Here is a 25040-nt window from a genome sequence, read left to right on the forward strand (position 1 = left end):
GAAAAGTATCAATGAGACAGTTATATTTGAATTTCAATAGAACCATCCTGCTGCCTTCTTTGGGTACCACGGATTGAACCCAGTGGTGCTTAACCACTGAGCCACATCCCCACCCTTTTTTATTTTTTTATTTAGAGACAGGGTCTGGGTCTCGCTCATTTGCTTTATGGCCTTGCTAAGTGACTGACACTGGCTTTGAACTCATGATCATACTACCTCAGTCTCCTGATCTTCAGTGATTATAGGTGTGTGCTACCACACCTGGCTGATGCCTTCTTACATTTGAACCATTTGGTATTTTTCTAAAAAACATTAATGAGGACAGGGAAAGCTGGGTCAAATGGTGGTTCCATTCCCAATTTTCCAAGGAATCTCCATACTGTTTTCCATATTGGCTGCACTAATTTGCAATCCCACCAGCAGTGTATAAGTATACCATTTTCCCTGCATCCTCACCAACACTTATTGTTGTTTGTCTTCATAATAGCTGCCATTCTGACTGGGGTGAGATGAAATCAGAGTAGTTTTGATTTGCATTTCTCTAATTGCTAGTGATTATGAACATTTTTTCATACATTTGTTGATTGATTGTATATCCTCTTCTGAGAAGTGTCTGTTCAAGTCCTTGGCCCATTTATTGATTGGGTTATTTGGGGTTTTTTTTGTTTTATTTTGTTTATTTGTTTGTTTGTTTGTTTTGGTGTTTAGCTTTTTGAGTTCTTTATATACCCTAGAGATTAATGCTCTATCTGATATGTGAGGGGTAAAAAAATTGCTACCAAGATGTGGGCTCTCTATTCGCCTCACAGATTCTTTCTTTTGCTGAGAAAAAAACTTTTTAGTTTGAATCCATCCCATTTATTGATTCTTCATTTTAATTCTCTCTCCTTGGTCTATACCCAAAGGACTTAAAAACAGCATTCTACAGGGACACAGCCACATCAATCTTTATAGCAGCACAATTCACAATAGCTGAACTGTGGATTCAACCTAGATGCCCTTCAATAGATGAATGGATAAAATGGATAAAAAAAAATGTGGCATGGAATATTACTCAGCAATAAAAGATAATAAAATCATGGCATTTGCAGGTAAATTGATGGCATTGGAGAAGATATTGCTAAGTTAAGTTAACAAATCCCCTCCCCCCGAAAAAAACAAATGCCAAATGTTTTCTCTGATATAAGGAGGCTGATTCATAGTTGGGTAGGGAGAGGGAGCATGGGAGGAATAGACTAACTCTAGATAGGACAGAGGGGTAGGAGGGGAAGTGAGGGAACATGGGGTGGAATGTGATGGTTATCATTATCCAAAGTACATATGTAAAGGCACAAATTGGTGTGAATATACTTGGTATACAACCAGAGATATGAAAAATTGTGCTCTGTACGTGTAATATGAATTGTAATGCATTCTACTGCCATATATAAATTTTAAAAAATGAATAAAAAATGATTAATATTAGGGAAAAAAGAACATTATTGAGAATTTTGATAACATACTGTTAATAGTCCAAGAAGCTGGGAAGCTTTGTCAATTATTTTAATTATAAGACCAAAGAACAGAAGCATACTAAAAAACAAAACAGATGTATATTTGAGAACCTATATTGTTCTGGTTATTGCTTTAGTAGAAATACAAGTTTCAAAATAAGAGAGAGAAAATCCCATTTTCCTGGTTTGGCCAAACTCTACCATGTCACACCAGAGGATGCTTGCCACCCATCTGATTCTAACAAACTGGTGACATATCTGGAAATTGTGTCTGGGTAAGAAACTAAAGAATGGTTATCTTCAAATAGTTCAATGAATGTTATGTGGAAGAGAGTATATATTATTTTTAGCTTTGGGTAAAATGTGTAAGAAAACAGGAGGTTTTTAAGCATAAATAATTGCCCCAAAATACATGAGAAAGATTAGACTACAAAAATTCTCAAGTTCTTTTAAAACATTTTGTAATCCACAAGTTTTCTTTTCCACTTCTTGATTCTGATACCTGTTCCACAGAAAATGCTCTTACATGAACTTCTAGTTACAAAGCAGAATATTTACTTAAGATTTTCAGAAGATTTTATCTTATACAATTATATGTATTAACATAAATAATCTTAAAATCTTACCTGTTGCAAAATTGCATAGAAAATTTTGATCCAAGCAATTTTTTGTGAAGGTTAACAAGATGTTCTAGCATTTCAGAAATTATGCATTGTGAAATCAAAGTATATAGGGATACATATGTCTACTGAAATATCAATGTTACTTAATATCCTCATAAAACTTTTAAGAAATAATAAACTGAATTCATTTTCATACACTTATTGAAACATAACAAGTATGTGCAAACAAGGAAAAACAAAGACATTAGCCTCAAGTCTTTTAATAAATGTCCACAATTATAACTCAATTGAAATAAACCTTTGCGGTCTTTTTTATAGGCATAATAAAATAGGATCAAAATAAGGCATTATATTAGTAAAAAAATCATTTGTTTATTCACAGTCTTAATATACAGAGGCTAATGCTTGCTATTTAATTTACATGTCATTCAAATTTATATTTGCCCTTCCACAAATTCATTTTGCTGAATGCATTTCCATTTCTCGGTCATGCTAACAAAAATATGCTTGGTCCATTAGAATTTTAGACAGTATCAAGACAAGTAAGTAAATAAAATTAATTAAAATGAATAGTTTATCATTATCTAAATGCAAACTAGTAAAAGATGAAGAAAGCCTATGCCATCTTTCCTCATTATTTACTTAACAGTTATTAACTATGATAATATATCATAATAAAGAATGAGAAATATTGGCAACAGTGCCATGAATTGAAAAGACAAGTGCATATGGATAGATTTAATCATATAAAATAGTGTAAATATTATGAAGATTCCCAAACTATTTCCAAAGAGACTTAGAGTCTCTTTAAAATAAGTTTACTTTTATAATGGTTTTAGATTTACAGAAATATCACAGAGTACAGAATGCTCATAAACCTCAAAGCCACTTTCTCCTATTTTAACATACACAAACATTGGTTACATTGAACAATGTCAATGGAGAGTTACAAACTGAAGTCCATACTCTATTCTTATTTCTTTAGTTCTTAGCTAAAGTCCGTTTTTGATTCCAGCATGCCTTTAAGGGTGCTACATTGCATCTAGTTATCCTGACTTGCTAGGCTCCTTTGGCTACGGTATGTTCTCAGATATTCCTTAAAATTGATGACTTTGGCAGTTTGGGCTAGATAATTTGTAAAACATTCCCCTATTGGAATTTGCTTAATGTTTTCCTCATGATTAGACTGGGGTTATAGATTTGGAGAAGTAAAAACCACTGAAGTAAATTACTTTTTCATCACATTGTATCAGAGGTACATAATGTCACCAAAAGTTCCTAACATTGATGTTAGCTTGATCACTTGGCTGAAATAAATTTGTCAGTTTCCTCCATGATAAAATTATGCTTGTCACCTGTCCCACTCATTGTGAATAAGTCATTATGCTATCACTTAGTAATACAGAGTTGTGTTCCAGCTATTTGAGAGTGGGACATGTACATAAATTATTTACAATTTTTCTGCATGCAATATTTGCCTCTTCCCACTCTGTTTTTATCAGTATAGTCTCATAGAATATTATTAGTACTTTTTGTTATAATGGAATACTAACTTTTTCTTTTGTTGTTCAAATTATTCCAGATTTGATCATTTTGGAATGCTTTTGAGGGCTCTTATGTCCCTTTATGTCATCTCCATTTAAGGCATTTGTTGTTTTGATTTGTTTAGTTGGTTGTCATGATTTCTTTATGATTTTGAGCCATTCTTCATTTTCTAGCATTATAAGTGTCAGGCTCACCTGGTACATTTCCTAGTTTATTCCTAGAATCAATCATTTCTCTAAAGAGCCTTGGTTCCTATTACTGAACAATAGTATTTTAAAATAATGATATGTGAGCTGTATATGCTCATTACTACTGAGATGTCTTGCTCCATAAACCTATCAGCTGACATGGCAACTATATTTTTATATTAGCCATAAGACTTAGTCTGTTTTCTGTTGCTATAACAGAATACCTGAGACTGGAAATTTTATGAATAATAAAATTTTATTTTGCCATTCTGAAAGCTGGAAGTTTAACATAGTACCAACATCTACTGATAAAATTTAATGGATTTTGAGGAATATATACTGCCTTATATACACAATTGCAGTATTACACAGAATAATATTATCAACCTGAAAATAATAACATGTACTTTATCTATTGTATTCTATAGATGTCTGCTATGCTTATACACTTACTTATTGAAGGATATCTTCATTGCTTGCAGTTTGGGAAGATTATGAATAAAGTACCGTAAACATTTGCATGGGGATTTTTGTACTTTGGGTGGATATAGTTTTCAAATTAATTTGTTAAAGAGCTAAGATTATAGTGACTGGATTATATTTTAAGATTCTGTATGGTTCATACTAAACTGCCAAACTGTGTTGCAAAGTGGATATATCATTCCCACCTGCAGTAAATGAGAATTCTAGTCACTCTGCTTCTTCTCTAGCAAATGGTATTGTCATTTTGAGGATTCTAACTATTCCCAGAGATGTGTAGTGATATCTCATTGTAGTCTAAATTTGCGATTTTCTAATGACACATGAAATTAAACATCTTTATGTATGCTTATTTCCAATTTGTGTATTTTCTTTGGTGAGGTGTCTGTTTAGATAATTTTCTCATTTTTTAGTTGAGTTGTGTGTTTTCTTATTGTTAAACATTAAGAGATTTTAAAATTATTTATCAAATGTATATTCTGCAAATAAGGATCTATTTGAGTTTTTCTTTCTTGAACTGTACTTCTTTTTTTTTTTTTTACCTAACAACCATCACCAAACCTAAGATCACTTAAATATCTTCCCATGATTTATTCTGGAATTTTTTTAGTTTTTTGCTTTGCATTTAGGAGTTTGATTCATTTTGGTTTGATAATTGTAAAAGGTGTAATTTTTTTTGGATGTCCATATTATTCTTATTGCTGTATTTAGGTGTATGTTTGTTGAAAAGACTATTTTTTCTCCAATGAATTGCTTTTGCTTCATTGGCAAAGATCAGTGAACTATATACATATTTTTCCTAGACTCTATATTCTCTTCCATTGATCTACATGTCTAATGACAATACCATGTGTTCTGATTACTATATCATTTTATGAGTCCTTCAAACTTGTTCTCCTTTTTCCTCCCAGTATTGCCAATTTTAGGCCAATATTCTTCCCACATAAACTTTAGAATAGTTTCCAAATAAAACTTAGAAGCAGTATTGTTCAGGTTAACCCTATCGTCAATAATTTTATGCCTTCTTACTATTATTATGTCAGTTAATGATTAAGGACTGTTGAAATTTTCAACTACAATTACAGATATGTCCATGTCTTGCAATTATATCAGTTTTTGTACCGTGTATCTTGATGTTCTGTTATTAGGTATATATTCAGGACTTTATGACATTTTTGGGGAATTACTACTTTATCATTTTGTTATTTCAATTTTTATTCCCATTATGCTTCTCCCTCAGAAGACTAATTCTTCTGAAATTAATTTTAATGCCTCAGTTTCCTCCCACTCCTATACCAGGGATTGAACTCGGGGGCACTCAACCACTAAGCCACATTCTCAGTCCTATTTTGTACTTTATTTAGAGATGGGATTTCAAGGACTTGCTGAGCACCTTGCTTTTGATGAGCCTGGCTTTGAACTCACAATGCTTCTGTCTCAGTCTTCTGAGCCCATGGGATGACAGGATGTGCCACGGCACCCAGCCTCAGCTTTCTTTTGATTAAAGTTATCATGGAATATCTATCTCCATCTCTTTACTCCCATCATACCAAGTTATTATATTTGAAGAATGTTTGGAGATAAAACAAATATGTTTTGATTGTTTTAGTTCCGTCTGCAAATCTCTGTCATTTAACTGAAGACTGGAGGACATTCGTATTTAAAGTGATTAGTGATATATTTAACATGTTTATACTCTGTTTTCTCGGTCCCAGTAGTTTTTAGTTTCTTTAGTTCCTTTTTCTGTCTCCTACAGTTTAATTAATAATCTTACATGATGTAGCCTATCTTTCTTAGATATCAAATATACTTTTTACAGTTTTGTGAGTTATTCAAGAGTTTGCTTTATATTTTTAACAAATCTAAGTCCACCTTCCAATAACAATATATTGCTTTGCACACACTGCTTAGTACTTGTAACAAACAATACCCAATTGTTTCTTCCCATTCTTGTGACAGTACTATCATTTTTTTTCACTTACCCATATGCTATATTTACATATGTAGATTGTTGGCTAGCATTACTTTAAATAAACCCTAATTGCTTAGATTAAAAATATGCAATATAAAGTATTTCATTTTACCCTCTTGTTCTGATGCTCTTTCTTTGTGTAGATCTGAGTTTTATAACTATAACATTTTCCTTTTCCCTGAAGACCTCTTTTAAAATTTCTTGATGAAAAGGTCTGGTGGTGATTAATTCTTTCAGTATTTTTTTTTCTGTGAATGCTTTTATTCTTCTAAAAAATAATTTTACCTGACATAGAACTCCATATCACTGGGTTTTTTCTTTTGACGTGCTTAGGGTTTCATTCCTTATTAGTCTTGCTTGCACGATTTCTCACAAGTCCTCTTAAAGTCTTACCCCTGTTTCATTTATTGATTTATTGTTATCAAACAATATTCATTTATAGTTACCAAAGCTCTTCAGACCCATGGCTTCTTTCCAGGTTTTCTATTAATTTTTGACTTTCTGATGTTTGAATATGATATGAGTAAAGTAGATTTTTTTTTTGTATTTATCCTGCTTAATATTGTCACTGCTTCTTGGATCATTGATTTGATGTCTGTCATTAATTTTGAAACATTCATAGTGATCTTTCATTCAAACATTTCTCCTTGCATGGTTCTTGAATTTTCTTTTTTTTCCCATTATTTTCTCTCTTTGGATTTTTTAGCTTGGAAACTTCCTGCTGACATATCTTCATGCCCACTGATTCTTTCCTTAGCCATATCCACTCAACTGATGAAGCTTTAAGAACCATTCTTTATGTCTGTCAGACTTTTTTCTCCTTCTGATTTTTCCTTAAGCTTTTCACCGATTTACATACATCATGTTTCTGTGGCACATTGACTACTTTTTTTCCACTAGAAAATTAGTGTTAATTATAGTACAGGTTCAATGTTCAATAACTCTACAATTTTATTCTATCTGAATATGATTTTGATATTTGCTTTCTTTCCTATAGACTGTTGATTCTTGTTTTTTTTTCTTTTCACCCTATCTTGAATATAATGTCTTGAATATAATGTCTTGTTCAAAGCCAACTATACTGTATCAGATAATAGGATTTGATAAAAGTAGGCCTCTAGCACAAGTGTTTATGTAAATCTGAGAAAACTGGGTTATGTTTTATATTTTCTATCACTTCAGGTGCCAAAAACTTCAAATTCTTCCAGTACCTCTGTTTTACCCTCCCTTCTCCATGTGGGCTTCCCTAAGGATTCTTTTTTATGTCTTTCAGTTCTTTGAGGTATAACTCAATGTTATATACTTGAGCCCTATTGGTGTGATGGTAAGGTATGAGGAATCACAAGTGTCCTATAATTTTAAGATTAAATTCCAGTTGTTTACAGGACTTTGTCCCTGGAGCATGACCTTCATAGATGTTTCTTATCATCCCCTCTGCCTCTAGTCTGGCTCTCTTAGATGAAACAGGAAAGACAGAGTGGACTACAACTCTCAGGAAATGCCCTTCCTAAGTTAGAGCAGGCTTTGATAAAGTTTTATTCCCTTGAGAGTTATGTCTTTGTTAAGGAGTCCTCTCTACATGCTTCATAAAAATTGCTTTTCCTTTCCCTCTGCCAGAGCCACCAGGGGATTTGTCTTGATTTTTTATCATGATGACCTCATGTGGTTACCACAAGTAAAACCCAGGAAAGAATGAATGCTCCCTAAGACTGTAGCTGTAAGAGCCTTGGACTTATGCTGGTCCAAACTCAGCCTCCATCAATTCATCAGAATTAACATATAGTGGTGATGGGGGGGAAGACTAGAAGTTCACTGTATTAGACAGAGGGGAATGAAGGGAAGGGAGGGGGAATGAGAATAGGAAAGATAGTAGAATGAATCAGACATAACTTTCCTATGTTTATAAATGAATACGTGACCAGTGAAACTTCACATCATATTCAACCACAAGAATCGGATCCTAATTAGAATAAGTCATATTCCATGTATATATAATATGTCAAAACACACTCCATTGTCATGTACACCTGAAAAGAACAAAAATATTTATCATGTGGTGTTCTTACCCTTGGATGGGTCCTGCTGCTTCTGCCCTAAGATAAGAGATCTTGGTTGTTACTCTCTGAATTTTCATCTCTCTCCATATTTCTGTATGGTGGTTTTCTCCGCCACCTCAACTCTCTAATGGATCTAAGGAAAGTTATGAATGTTTAGTCTGTTTGGCTGTATTCTTGTTGTAAAAATGAGAGTGACAAATTTCAAGCTTTTAATAGGCTGAAGCTAAATCCAGAAAGAAATCCCTTATGATCACTTTCAACAATTTATTTCTTGAGTATTTACATTAAATAATTTTTAAAAATTTGAATGTTCATAGCAATTGGAAAGATTAGAATGTTCAGAATTTTGAACATTCTTTTCCTATGTACATAGGGTCACTAAGTTTTACCAACTAATATATGTAATGTTATAGTATTTAGCAAAATAATAGCATAAAATTCTGTGATTTTTAAATTATGTTAAAATTGAAAATAAAAAATTCTCAATCAGTTTAATATATGCGTGGTGGGTATTTGTGCACATTTAAATTAAACTATGTCATTTTAAAAATATAACTTATTAAATTAAAATAAAGAATTAAGAACAAATAACAATGAGTGGTTCACAAGTAAATCACATTTTCATGTTGCAATTACATGAAATAACTTTTCCATTCACATTTTATAAATTAAGAAAGTGAGACATTGAGCTGGGAGCACAGACTTATAATCCTAGCAATTTAGGAGTCTGAGGCAGGACGATCACAAACCCTGTGTCAAAATAAAAATAAATAAATAAATAAATAAAGCTCAATGGTATAGCACCACTGGGTTAAATCCCCAGTACTAAAGAGAAAAAAGCTAAACACAAGAATTTGTGCTTTTAATCACTAATTATTTTACCTCCCAAAATAATCTGAAGTATCTGTCCACTTCAGATATCCGGAATGCTAGAATAATTTACATCCAAAGTCAAATTCATAAATTCATTAGATCATTTTCCATTGGAAAACATATCTCAGAATAAATAAGTACATCTTAGCCATCTGTACTAAAAGCATATAGGCAAAAGAGTAACACTTCTGTAAGTTAAATAATTTGTTTTGTTTTTTCTTCTTGTCATCTCTGCTACTCATTACAGATGTTTTTCAGTTTATTATGGAGTTATGTCCTCAAAAATCCATCAGAAATTAAAAATACCATTAATTCAGAGATATATTTCATATATCTAATCTATCAGACATCATTGTTTAGCTTAGCCTATCTAAATGTGTTCAGAATATTGGCATTAGCTTACAATTGAGCAAAATTTAAAATGAATCCTATTTAAAATTAAAGTGTTGAATATCTCATGTAATTTATTTAATACCATGCTGAATGTGAAAAAAAAATGGTTGTACAGGTACATTTTTATACAACGGTAATATAAAAATTGTTAAGTTGAGCCATTGTAAATAGAGTATTGTCTATTAATAAGAGATATCTTCTTCACAGACACTTTTCAAAATGTCAAAGGCAATAAAATAGAGTAAATTGCATTATTCTCTTGTTGGCACCATTTACATAGAAATAGTAAATATTATGCAATTCTTTATTGGTTTTGTCTCATGACCAAATGCAAATAAATATTTTTCAACATTTAATAATATGCATTCAATTTCATATCCATGTTCTATAAATTGGCATGTTTTGAATTTCATTCTAATTTCAAAAAACCTTTTTGATTGCAAGCTATAATTTTAATAATCGAAATTGCTTTCCCGTAAGTAAATTATTTTCAGAGTACAGACTAGATACCAGGAAAACACAATGATCTATTGTCTTTTATGTCTACAATTTGTTGAACAAGAAACTCTAAATTAAGAGCTTAGAAAACATCTTTGCTGGTATTTGAAATAATTAGTTGTGAAAGTCACGGTCCAAGACCCTTTTAAGATTTAGATTTTAAGTGATTTTTCTTCTACTTGTCATGTCTTGACATTTTATCATTTGGTATTTAAGGAAGTAGAGATTATTGCCCTCCTTGGAACACTGTAGACAAATTGTATTTATGCTAGAGAGCCAATAATATTAAAAATAACCTGATTTTTGTAGTCAATGTATTAGCTCTTCTGCCTGAAAGAAGGTTTGCCCACCTGCATAAGAATATGCCTCTGTGTTTAAGTAAAATACTTTGTGTAAGTAATTTTTCAGAATGCTATTTTCAAGTGAGAAATTGTCATTGCTCATTTGACCAGTAAAACCAATGATCTATTAGGCACTTTTTATTCAAGGTCTTAAGCACCTTAAATTTACTGTGCCCTCAATTTAACAAATCTGTGCTTTCTCTGCCCCCTTCACAACATTTGGACATGGTATCGAAGAATTAACTGAAGATATCATTGTACAGTTTATTTAGTTTTTGCTTTTTAATATCAAACTTCTAGAATGTAAATTCCTCAAGGGCATGAATCGTTTTCTGCGTTAGCCACCAGTAAATTCCTAGTATCCAGAAAATGCCAGGCTCTTAGTAGGTGCTTAATTAATATTGGATGAATGAATAAGCATCACCTTCCACTAGAAGGCCACATCCCTGAGGGCTACAATTTTGTATGAGTCCCAATTATATCTCTAGTGCTAGAGCAGGCATGTTAACTGGCGAGCCAAATGGTGGCCTGAATAAAATGACACCTGTTTAAGTTATTTTGTCACTATATTTATAAAAGCGCCTGGGTGACATACACATTGAAGAAAGAATCAGCCTTCTCTTTTGGTTTGTGACTACCCCCCTTTATCATGACAAAGGATCATTGCTTTCTCCCTCTAATCCTCATCTCATCTTTCTGTGTGTGTGTTTCCCTTTGACATGGCACAGTGAGCTCAGGTTCATAAGAAAATAGAATCACAGTTTAAGATCATATTGATTCTGGAGAACAACTGAGGATCCTGTTTTTTCCTTGAAGAGTTGATAGGGTGGAATTCTAGAACCACCGTTCGATGTGCTTCTGAAGAAAATTCAGGGGGTCATGAAACTCTGGCTTAATACCCCCAGAAAACCGCAAGTGTGTGGATGCACCAGGAAGAGGGGGACAGGTGATTCCTGCAGGTTAATATGACATGCTTTTTATGAAAAGATCTTTCTTTGCTTTTACATTTTCACAGTGATGCTGTGCATTTCCATACTAATTTTTCTTTCTTTCTTTTTTTTTTTTCTTCTATATCTTCTCCCTTAGGAATCACAAAGGGAATACTCTGAAATGGGCCAAAGTCTCAGAAAAGCTGTCATATTTGCAAGACACCGATCTCCTCAATATTTTTTTTCAAGGTATGCTGCTGCATAACAATCAGGGACGTGAAGGGTTTTCCTGCTGAGTTAACAGCTCTTTGTTGTGATGAAGTAAAGAAAAAATTATAGTAATTTTGAGTGTTAGTAACACAACTATGCCACATCATATGCTCAGATGGAAATGGAGTAAGTCAGCTAGATTAGGACTGTTGCTGGGTTCTTAACCCTACTGAACACCAGGGAGGATATTACCAGCCACTTTCTGTTTCCTTTAAATAACAGAAGTACTCTTAATAATGTCCTTTATTCCTGTGAGAATAGTTTGCTACTGATCTCCCTGGTTACTTACTAACAGAAGCTTCTGCTAACTGACAATTCTGGTTATGCTAATGAAACTTAAGAAGTGATGATTTAGAATAAAAAGTGTATTAACACATATATATATATTTTTTTCTTTTTCAGCTACCTGCCGAACAGGGATGCATCTTTGGAAATTCTTCACAAGCATCCCAAGAAATCATAAAATGAGGGTTATCTGACCTTTGTCTATATACAAATGCAATGTTTAATCTTCCACTAACATTGGAAGGAAAATCTTATTTTAAAAAGTTTCAGGGCAACTGGCACAGGAGGCAAGAGATGTCAGAACTTCCAAATTGTGTCTTCCTTGTATGACCTGAATATAATCTTTTGAAATAAAATGTTGGTATTCTTAAAATAACATGAGTGTGCTAGAAGCCTTTCTTGCAAACAAACCTCATAGATCAGTGTATATAATAAAAGCAAACATTACTATATTACAAAATTTCATAAAATTTACTTGTGTGGTCAATATAATAGCAATCACCAGCAGAAATGATGGGATATCAAGCCACTGAATTCTTTTGCTCTTTTAATCTTCAAAATAAAACCAGAGCACTGTTCATTTACCATTTCCTGAGACTCTCACTCTTCTGATATTTTGCTGTTTGAAATTTATCACCAGTGTGTGCCTCAGTGTTTGTCTTTAGTTATAATGATCTACACAGTGACCTTACATGAAAAATCGCTCTATGCTCTGAGGAGTTTAGATACTAATATAAAGGATAAATTTACAAGATCAAGGTCTTGATAAGTTAGGTCAAGTTTACACCAGAGAAAAGATAACATCAACCATTCTGAGGCAAGCTGAGTTAAGGCTCACCATTAAGATTGTGGCCTAAGTCTGGCCAGAGGTTTCAGATGGTGACTGTAGGATTAATATGTCCCAAAGACATAGTCCACCAACATGTTTTATAAAAACTTAACATTTTATAATCAAGATTTTTTTTAACATAATGACCCAGATTTCTAGAATCCACTTAAAAATTTTAAGATCCAAAAATAGGAGCTGCTTTTCGCAGTGCATCCCCCTGCCTACTTCTCCCGTCTGAGATCTATCCTGTTGCAGATACTATGTTTACAATACAAGGCGGTAGATCTCGGCAATGCCTATCAGATCAAAACCTTATTTTGTCAGTGCAGTGAATTATATTAACAATGACATAACCTGAGCATTTATACAGAATTTAAGAAACGAAATTGTTCTACCCTCTAAAAAATGATTTTAAGTCTGGTAAGAATTGATCAATATGTTTTGTGGCCATACAAAAGGGCAGAACCTTCTCTAATGGTTATTCTACATGCACTACATGCTCTGCAGTTAGTTTCAAACTGAGGAAGGAAAAGGATAATAGAGCATTATGTTTTATTCCATTTCTTTTCAGTCTTAGACTCCTTTGAGGCTCCCTATTACTCAGTACATGATGTCCAAAATCCTGTGTGTGAATATTTATTTTCTTGTATGTATTTATCATCTTATTTTCAAAGGTTTTTCTAAATGGCTTTATATAATGAGCTTGAATAATGGGAAAATCATAAAATGTCCATGTTTGGTTTTATTTACTCATGAGATTTAAGTATACTTGGTTCAAATTCTAATTTGCCACTGATTGGTTATATGATCTTGAAGACCATATTAATAAGTGAACTTAATCTCCATGAACTCTAGTTCAGCACCCAGTTCTTACAAGGATATAATTATATAGAATAAATGTTTGGTCATCCACTTTTTCATGCTGATGCCATCCATTACATTCCTTTTTCAGTAGTGTTCTATTTTCTTGAAACATATCCCGGACAGGTTCAATATATAAGAAACTTAATCATATTCAATGTAAGAACCCATACCCATCACTAAATTCCCTTAACATCTACTGTAATACATAATTTATAATTTGCTTAGTGTACATAAGCTTTATCTCTGCAACTATGTTAAAAATTTGCAAGGGCAAGGGAAATAACTAAAATATCTATAAAAAGGGCAGAAAAAGGTGAAAACAATGGGCATTTGTATATCACTTTAAGACAAACTAATTTTTTTCACATATTTTCTGTCATTTCAAAATCAAAAAAAAATCTTGATAGGAAAGGTAGGTATCATTTCTACTAATATTGTTTAATATGTGAGTTTTCTGAGGCACCTAGAGAAAATGTACATTTCCTGCCTATAGTTCAAAACCCTAATTTATATATTCTTTCCCTGGATCCAGAATTCTTCCACTATTTCATATTCCAACACACAAAATAGGGTGGTAAGCATATGGTTTGTTGCAAGAATCGTAAAATGTCCATTAGTTGTTCGATTTACAGAACCTAAGATAGATTTTTAGAATACACATAGTCTTTTCTTCAAAGAGACACACAAATGTATCTTTTCAATGACATCCCTGTCTACAGTATAAGAAATAAAATTTGTACTAATGTAAGAGGCGAGGAGCAAGCTCTTTTTATTCTCTATTTTATTTCCAGACTACTTCAGGGAAGTGTTTTAATATTACTTTAAAAGTTAATTAATACTAGTAAGGTAACTCCAGAGTTCATCAGTCCCTATATTAATACCTCCTCATTTTCCATTTATGTGAGTCACATCACTGACCCCAAAGGTTTGAGTGTATCACCTCTGGCAAATACATGGCCTATGGGAAATATGTTACCTTTGGAAACTTTTTCTCTTGACCCATTCAAAATTATATTATTTTTTGATAGGCTCTGGGATTCAGCTCTAACTATTACATGTGGTTTCTACTTAATGGATTCTGTCTCTCCCATCCCTGATATTTTTTCAAGTTAATTATTTATAGTGACATGACAATGAATAAAAAGTTCACAAGGTGAAAAACTGAAAGAGTGTTCACAAATAAATGGCCAACCTAACGGTGGATATGAAATATATGCCTCATGAAGGTACAATATTCTTTGTATTTATTTTACAAGGTCATAGATAATGGATCTGTACTACTGTAATCATACCAAGGACATATGATATGATAACCCAGGAGAGAAGCAAATGGATCTGGGCATTGGAGATTGCTCATGTGAAAGGAAAGGTCAGAATACTAATGGATAATTTACTGGATGGTTAAGCTTTCAGAATCAAGGTAGTTCTACACAAATGTACGGGGATTGATTTAGGTTTATTCATCCACCTTTCGGGCAGGTGGAAAGGATACAAGTGCACCTAATCTCTCTGTTGGTCATCAGCCCTGGATGTGAAAAAGATTCTAGAGTAGATTGTGGCAATGCTCTCCTAAGGAGATTTATTTATTGCCTTAATGTGATCATTGTCACTTTCCTAGTCATATGGGCTAGAAGCTTTCAAAGTCTAGTGGGCCTCAGAATCATCTGGAGAACTGTTACAACACAGATTTATTTTCACCAATAACTCTCTTCTAGTCAAAGGTTCCAACTTAATAGGTAAGAGTTGGGTCCAGGGAATTATATTTGTAACAACTTGCCAGGTGCTGGTCTGTGAGAAGCATTGGTATAGACAGAAGAGGTATTAGTGTAGCAAATCCTCACATAGGTTTTTATTAAGGTGCAGGGTCTGCTTTAACCTGATTCCAGCTCCTTGCTGGAGTTTTAACAATGGTTAAGAGTGCTAAGCATTTTTATTTAAGATCTATTTTTATGAAAGGCAATATTTGAAAATAAATTTTAGAATGAAATCATGCTGCAACCCCTTTAATGTTGACTAGCAACCCCCTTGAGCTCTTCCCCTGCTTGCAACATCTGATCCCAGGGAAACTATATCTTTAATCTTTATTCCATTCTATGCCTCCTAGTTGCAGTACAGATACATTATCTATGGGAAAAAAATAGCTTATGTAACTAGCTTAGTCTATCCTTTCCCTCAACCTCTTCAACATTCTTTTAGTAATAGCACAGATTTTAGTTTAGTTAGTGTCCATGCTAGATTATTTATATCTGACTCAGTGTATTGTAATTACCCTTTTTGTCTTCTAGTCTCATCAATTGAACAATTTTTCATTTGCTTATTTTTTATATATTTATCATTAATTCATTTTTAACCTCTTCAGAACTTAACTTTGTTTTCAATATATTCTTTTGAAAAAATAGGAAAGAATAACTTTGACTATATGCTCTGTTTTTGTTTTTGTGGGTGGTGAATTTTAGTTGTTGTTGTTATTTATTTGCTCAGAGATTTTCTTTCTAGAACCACTTTCCATCCCCCTTGCACAATCAGAACTGGAGGCTTCCAAGTTTGAGGCCTTCATTCCATGTATCTATCTATCTCTCTCTCTCTCTCTCTCTCTCTCTCTCTCTCTCTCTCTCATTTTTTGTTTTTCTATTTCTTAGTAAAGTTCCTTTGACCTTCATTTTCCAAACTCCTCATAATAATTTTTCCTTGCTATCACATTTTTTTCACTTCTCAAGACTCTTTCCTATATACTAAATGTTTCTTTCTTTTTACATTCTTATTCCAAAGAAGAAAATTTCTTTGAGCATATTAAATTTTTATTTGTCTTGAAGTTTTCTGTGATTTAAATTGTTCTGTATCCTTCAAGTTTGTTATGCATTTTGTTTACTTGTGGCCTCCAAACTTTATATTGAAAGATCTCTCAAATCCCTGGGAATTCTAGGCCACCATTCATACTTATGGATAAAGTAATGAAAATACTGATATCAATTTCTACTGTAGAGAAGGACTTGCTAACATATAGCTCCTGGTTATATACTGGGATCCAGTACCAGTTCTCTTTCTTCTGTTTCTAAATCTCCAGATTATAATTTCTTTCTTTTTTTCTAAGGGAAACTATAGCAGGCAGCTTTCTTGGAACTCCAGCAAGGGAAGATAGGTTTGTTAATAATGTTTGGTATACAAAGTGCCATAGGACCCTTTGCAGTACAGCTTTGGCATCCTTATGCTAAACCTATTAAACAAAAGAAAACAGAGTATACCCAGTAACCAGATGGAGCTTGGAGCTTGGAAATACAAGAATATTTCCATTTTTCATATCAAAAGTCATTCATCTGAAAGCCGTGTCTGTAAATTGGTATTATCCACATCAGTATAGGATATTTTTATTAGTACTTAGTATTTATCACTATAAATGCATAGCTGAGATAAAACATAAGTGGCATATCTTAAATTTATTTGAATATTTATAACTTTCCTAAAACTTATTTTATTATTTATAAACTTGCTGATTTTGGCATAAAGTCCAATTATATGATTGACATTAATTAGAAAAATCGTTTTTTTTAAATCTTTGTTCTATATTCCCCAAATTATATTTTCACAAACTTCCTTCCCCTTTTACTACATTTAAATTTTTTTTTAATTGTAGATGTACAGAATGCATTTGTTTTATTTGTTAATTTTTACATGATGCCGAGGATTGAACCCAGTGCCTCACGCATGCTAGGCAACATATTTTATCTTTTTATAACTTTCTTTTCATTTTCCTTTTAAAATGTATCCTCATTAGTCTCAATGCTTTATATAAATTCAACATCACCCTTGTAAATTTGTTCCTTCATTTGTTTTCTAAACTTGTCACCATAAAGAGCAACAAAATCATTGAAACATGTTAAATGCAGTGGCCTGATTTGAAAAATCATTTCTCTGATTTTAACTACCTTGTTTTTAAAAAAACATTATGCCTTATTGTACTCCTCTCAAAACAAGTGGATCTTTTGTAAGCTATAAAGATGGACTAAAGTTAAATAGCTTTCATAATCATAATGGCTGCATTGTCTAAATCAAAGAAATGAGACATTTTATTTGCTTGAGAAAGGCTCTTAGACTAAAATTGCCTTACTGAACTTATTCATCTTTTGACTGAATAGACTTTTTTTCTACTTTTCATATTTTTCTTCTCTCTGTAGATGGGTTACTTATAGTCCCCAAATAAAACAGACCAAGAAAAAAAAATAGTATGTGAATGTGGAAACGTTTGTTTTACCTTAGTTTTACTAACCAAAATTGTAAAGATAAATTTCAGTTAAAATAAATATTTTTTACTACAAATAAACACCTTAAAAATAAGTAACTTCTGCAATGTATACAGAGATCAATTTCAAGTTGATGTTATAACATATTGGTTTGAGGCAAAATTGTACAAAGGGTGCTGTGACTACAGTTAATGAGTGTGTGATAATTTTAACTACAATTGTGAATATGAACTATATTTTAGCAAAATCTAGATGTGTGCAGTTCTTAATAATTAAGACCACAACTTCAGCTTTATCAGTATTGGTCAAATCTTTGTCACAATGGTTTAATTAAAATTATTGTTGTTCTCTGAGATGCATTTTAATTTGAAGAAAAATGGGGGTTTACAGCACAAAACTATTTTAAAGATTAAGCAAACTTTTATACCCAGAGAATTTAATATAGTACCTGGAACATAGGGAGCATTCAGTGAATGGTTGTCATTATTATTTAAAAGCCATTCAAATATGTTTGATCAAAATGAGTGAAACTGTATAAATCACAAACAAAATTAATTCAATTTACCACCCAAATCAGTTGCATTATCAATATTTATACTTGGGGCCAATAAAAGCAGCTAAGCATTTAGACCTAGAGGAGGTAACATACTGAATTATTAATGTCTTTCTGTGGATGCAATAAAATAGAAAATGCCAAGAGTTTGGGGAAAGGAGTGTTCCTATTTTAAAGGTTAGAAAAAGGATTTAAAATGTGTGTTTATCTAGTCACTAGCAATAGCTTTCTTTCTAGTATACTCAGAGGAATCACTTATTTAACAAGTATTCTTTGATTGCCTGTTATGCGCCCGGCTGTGTTTACCTACCATGCAAAAGGAAATGCCTCCTTTTTATGCTTGAATACTTTCCTTTTCCACAGACATTTCCACTGGGCCTGGGAGATGGGCAATTCTATTCATGGACAGATGGTTTGAGAAGAAAGGACTGGCATGACTATGAAAGCATTCAGAAAGAGGCTATGCGCTCAGGTATGAAGTTCAGTGTAAGCCAAAGTGCTACTTTACATACTGCAGTGTCTCCTTTGTCACTTAAAGGGCCTTGAATTAGTGTTCCTTCTGCATACAGTCAAGTATGTCTCATGGGGTTGCTGGAGATCAACACAGGGCAGAATCAAAACAACTCAGAATTTCATAGAAAAACACAAATAATGAGCTGCAGAAAAGTCACTACAGGTTTAGAAATCTATAGGACTTTGTATTTCCAAACTTCATTTCAATAATTTCTGGGCTGTTCTTGAGACTTAATCAATGACGTGACCTGGTAAGCATGTATTTTGAACAAGGTTCACTCATTAGGGCTGAAGTGTATCTCACTGGCAATGCGAAGGACCTAAGAGTTAGCTAATTTCTAAACATTGCAAGGGGCTTCTGAGAATTCATAAATCATATCAGCTGGGGACCTGAGTTTGGCAACACGTGAATGAAAAGGCAGTTAAATGAAATCAAGGAGATCTGTACTACTGTAGGAGAATGCTAGTCTTGGGCTAGTGTTAGAGGACAGAGTAATAGGAAAGAATAAGGGCTTTTGGAGATACTGAAAAATTAGGCTGTTAGAAGAAAAGATTCAGAAGGATATATAAGTAGAAATAAAATGAACGTGAGTCACATATGGTAGGAAGCTCATATTCTATTATTTGTTTTTCATGATGAGGATGTCACAGAAATAGAGCAGCTTCTGCTGGGTAAAGATGAACAGTCTGAGACACTGCATCTGGGTTGAACCAGCAACACAGTTATGACCGCCTACACTGTGAGGTCCTCCTGGTTAGTCTTCAGCATCACTCTTTCCCTCAGGATAATTGAAGCGAGTATGTTTAAATAGTTGCAAAACTGTACATGGTACAATGTGTCAGGTAGAGCTGACCTAATTACAATCTTCTTTCATTTTCTTCTTTCGTTCTTTTTCTCCAAATAAAGTTCACCACCCAACAACTTCATTAGCAGCTTGTTCCAAAGATATGCTCTGTTTTGAGAGATTCAACCTCTTCTGGGTGTCACCATCTTTCCACTTGGACCATGACTCCACATGGCATTATGAAAGTTTGTTCCTTATCAGCTTCTTCACTCTTTCACCCTCTTATTTTTTGCCTCTGTTGGTTTGAAAACCCTATATTAATCCAACCATCTGTTTGTCTTTATGACTTCAAGATGCCAAAGTTTTTATTGGAGATGTTAACTTTATCTTATAACTAAAGCTGCCACAAATTAACAACACTAATGAAAGAATCAAAAAAATCATTGAATGGAGTTTTATACTATGAACTTCAGATATGAATTTTATTTAGACTTCAGAACAATTTCAGTAGGTATTATTATCCCAATTTTGTTGCCAATAAAATAAAATTGAGTCCCTAAGAATTATTAACCTTTAGGCCAAATAATTAATAATCTGTAGAACTAGATTAAGAGCCTGGTTTTAGGACTGTGGTTGTAGCTCAGTGATAAGAGCACTTGCCTAGCACATGTGAGGCACTGGCTTTGATCCTCAGCACCTCATGAAAATAAATAAATAAAATAAAGATATTGTGTCCATCTACAATGAGAAAAATATTTTTTAAAAAAGAGACTGATCTTATACTGCTTCATTATACCCCACTGTCTGACATCAAAACATAACATTTGGATTATAAGTGGTAATGACAGAGATATGTGGGAGTCAGACACAACTAGTTTCAAATCTTAATTTTCTATACATGAGCTAAGTGGCAAATCAATTTGTTTCTCATATTCTACTTTGCTGATTTTCCCAAAGGATTAAATATAATGTACCTAAAATAATTGGCTAATGATTATTAATCCATATGATTATTAAATCATTTATGTTACTTTCACATCAATGGTATGTTTGCCTTTTGCTTGTACTAGTAAGTTTTGGATATAAGATCTAGTACATTATCTTTTTTTCTGCTTCATAACACTCTTTCCAACTCCTGGATAAACACGCTTTTATATTCTTATCCTCCCTTAGACCTAGGAAAAATCAATCTAAAAAGAAAATTGGTAATGTAGCAAGTTCTTCAGTACAAATTCCTTATTCAATTAAAAAGCTTTTAAATGTTAGACTGTTAGATGATTAACTAGAAGATATATAAAACATGAAATAAGTACACTTCATTGTTTTTATATCATTAAATATATTATAAATAAAAGTATTTTGAAACATATGTGTATGTATGAATATACACAAACATATGTGAGTACAGAAGCAAAATAAAATAAACATCTTTTTATTCCATATGTAGGCCCAGAAATAATATCATTTGTGTCACTGTGTTCCCTTCAGAACTTAAATTTTGTGTTACTCTAATTTCTATCTGTAGTTATTACTATCTGTGTATTTATCCCTAGACAAATACTGTCACAATTTGCATGTGTTTGAACTATATCTAAAAGTTGAATCATATCTTATAACGTTCTTTGTTCATTCAAAACAAAGTGTATGCAACACTGGTTTTATTTTTAATTGTTGCTAAGCTTTCTATTATATTCTCCTCTTCTTGGACATTGGATAGTTTCTAGGTTTTAGTTGTCATATATAACACTCATTTAAACATTCTCATGCATAGTTCTGGGTTAAGAACAATATTTTCTTATGACAATATTGTATTTCCAGGGAATGCACATGTCAACTTCGGCCCAAAATTGCTATACCAATTTCACTTAAATAAAAAATGGATTGAATTCTCATTGCTCTATAACCTTCTCAACACTTCATAAGGTTTTAGTAATCTTTCCCAAGTTGTTGGTATGAAATGGTACCTCATTGCCACTCATAATTGTATTCTACTAACTTTTAATGTGGTAAATTTCTTATTAATGCTTATAAATCAGTTATTTTTCCTTTTTAGTAAAATTTGTATTCATTTCTATTTCTCAATTTTTAATTTTTATCTCATCTTTACTGAGCTACATGGTGCTCTTAATTTATTCTGAATATTATTCTTTGGTGGTTATGTGTGGTAAGAATATTTTATCTGATATTTTTCAGAGAGTAAAAAAACTTTTTACATAAAATTTAAAAAATACGTCATAACTTTAGTATTAAATTCAGAAATCATTTTTTAAGTATAGGTTCTACTGTGTTCTATATTGTCTTTTGAAATCTTGACAATTTTACACTTTTCATTTAACTTTTATTTTTTTAATTTTTTTATGTATGTTTTTTAGTTGTAGATGGACACAATATCTTTATTTTATTTATTTTTATGTGGTGCTGAGGATCAAACCCAGTGCCTCACGCATGCAAGGCAAGCACTCTACCACTGAGCTACACCCCCAACCCCCATTTAAGTTTTAAATTCAACCTATCTTCATTATTATGTGATGTAAGTCAGGGATCCAATATTTATTTAGACTTTATACGCTTGCATATTCAATCTTCCACAATGTTTACTGGAGATTTATTTTTTCCTTTTATTTATGGGAGTGTGGACTCTTATAAACTGTTTCCATATTTGCATGTTCTCTTTCTGAGTTCTTAATTCTGGTCTATAAGCAAAAATTCCTGTGCTAGTAACACCACAATACCTTTGAATATGTTGACAATAATTATTAATGTTTATAGTAACACTCATCAAGAAAAAAATATTTTTTGCTTTGTTTCTTTAGAAGTGTATTGCCATTCTTGTTCTATCCTTCATATAACTTTCAGATCCAGCTTTAAATTTCATATACAGCTGGGCTGGGGATGTAGCTCAGTGGTAAAGCACTTACCTACAATATGTGAGGCCCTAGGTTCAATCCCTAGCACTGTGAAGAAATATCACTCACAGATATACACCAAAAATAATGCAAATTATAGAAGTGTATTGATAATTTCATAATTTTACTAATATCAAATTTTCTATTCTGTGGCATGTCATATTTATTTGCTGCCTATTTGTTATCTTTAAGATAGAGCTATAATTTTATTTTTAGACTTTTTAGTATTAATCTTAGGAAACTAATACTGTATGGATGTTTTACATATTTTTTTATCTTACTGATAGTCTACATTGTTTATAGCTGGTATATTAAAATGCCAATAATTTTTAATACTAATTTGAACATAGGAATCTTTCTAAGCTTATCTATTACTTAAAATCACTTATTATAGTTTATTGTACTTTTTCAATGTACAATAAATAAAAAGTAAAAAGTAAAAACGTTATTTTTTTATTCTTACATAATTCTTTATTTTCTAAATGATCATATCTTTCTCATTATTTTACAGTGTTTTAAAAATGAAAGTGTTTTTAAAGTTTTCTTTCCATTCTAGACCTTATAATTTTTCTTCTTTTTTTCCATTACTAAACTTACTATTCTATTGTAATGCTGAATTTTATGATTTTTAAAAGAACAAATTTAAAATATTTTATGATTTTTATCTCTGCCTATCTATCCATTTATTTATCTAGCTAGCTAGCTAATATAAGTTCACTTTATCATCTTTACTATCATAATACAAATACTATATGCATTGGAATCAGTTAACTTTATCACATTATTTCTGGATCATGTTTGCTGAGAGTTTATGAATTTTACTTTTATTTTAACCTAGAGGAGTGTCAATATTATAAAGCTTAGTATTTGTGTTTATTGAAAAGCTGATAAGTTTTCTTCTTTAATGTGTTATTTAAATAAATAATATCCATTGCTTTTTAATGGAATCCAAATATGCTAACCTGGATTAAATTTGTCCTTTTATTTGTCACTGGATTTGATTTCCTAATATTTTATCTGACATTGTGAAATCTTTAGAATGTCGACTATTAATCTTTCTTCCTCATAGAATCCTTGTCAAGTTGGTAAGAGCAAAATGACTACTTCATACATTGACTTTATTAATACTTGCTATTTTTCAATGTTTATTGTTTGTTGTATGTTACAATTATTATTATTGATAGTTACAGATATTTTGTGGGTAACACTATGTTGACCTGAAATTTTGGGGGCACAAATATTTTTAATTACTGGGCTTACTTACAAAATAGTTACACTATTTAATTATCTATTTCTCCTTTAATTAATTGTATTTCTAGCAATTTGTCTATTATACTTAAATACTAATATGTATAAACATAAATTTACTCATAATATCATATTAAGGTTTTTTAATAATGTTGCCAACACTTAAATTTGTGTTGCTTTTTAAAAATTTTTTTCAATCTATTCCACCAGAAATTTCTCTTATTAAACATTTAAAAATTTTTTACTTTTTTCATTTTATTGACAGTAATTTTTCTCATTATTTTATAGTCTTATATTTATTATTTATTTTCTTTTACCTTTACTACTACTTTTTTTTTCCAAAATTTAAAAGTAGTCATATAATTCCTTAAATTCATTCTTTCTCATAGTGTAGAACAAGCATTTAGATCTCTAAATTTACCTCTGAGTGCTACTTTACTTTGCACTGCTCTAGGGTTCAGTTTTTTATATTTGCCTTTCTTTTAGTTATGTTTTGAAATTTCTATCCTAGAAAATTCAGAAATTTCCTCCTGATGGACTCTTCACAGTCTTTATGAAAGTATGAAGCACCTTAGACTGTCTGCACTTCATTAAAATTCTTGCTTATATTTTCATTGATAATATTCCTTTTATATTTGTTCTGGAAATTATAGCTTTGTGGCATATTTGGAAATTTGTGAGGTATCATATACATTAAGTGTTTTTATATGAAAGTGGTATATGGGGGCAGTACAAACATTTTAGTAACATTTTCATGGCGTTGACTAAAAGACATGACAAGAACAATTTTAGAGGAGGAAAAGTTTATTTGGGGTCTCAGGATTTCACAGCTCTCAGTCCATAGATAGCCTCAGGGCTCAAGGTGAGGCAGAACAACATAGTGAAGTGTATGGCAGAGGGAAGTGGCTCACCCAATGATCAGAAGCAGAAAGAGACTCCACTTCCCATATACAAAATATATGCCCCAAAGGCAGACCCCCAATGACCCACTACCTCCTGCCATACCCTACTTTCCTTCAGTTTCCACTTAGTTAATCCCATCATGGAATGAATTCACTGATTAAGGTTCTCATAACCCAATCATTTCTCCTCTAAACTTCTTGCATTGTCTCACACATGAGCTTTTTGGGGGTACCTTATATTTATACCACAACAAT

At 32.1% G+C, this 25040-nt stretch overlaps 1 protein-coding gene across 1 annotated transcript in view; it reads left to right on the forward strand.

The window, feature by feature from the left end:
• Galntl6 (polypeptide N-acetylgalactosaminyltransferase like 6) overlaps positions 1 to 25040 on the forward strand; it is a 1038819-nt gene that overhangs the window by 337950 nt on the left and 675829 nt on the right. Inside the window, exon 3 of the mRNA XM_076852362.1 lies at positions 18795 to 18903. Within this exon, the coding sequence (XP_076708477.1) occupies positions 18795 to 18903 (109 nt within the window). The remainder of the gene's footprint in view (positions 1 to 18794; positions 18904 to 25040) is intronic.

This window comes from Callospermophilus lateralis, chromosome 4, assembly GCF_048772815.1.
Source record: "Callospermophilus lateralis isolate mCalLat2 chromosome 4, mCalLat2.hap1, whole genome shotgun sequence".
Lineage (NCBI taxonomy): Eukaryota > Metazoa > Chordata > Mammalia > Rodentia > Sciuridae > Callospermophilus > Callospermophilus lateralis.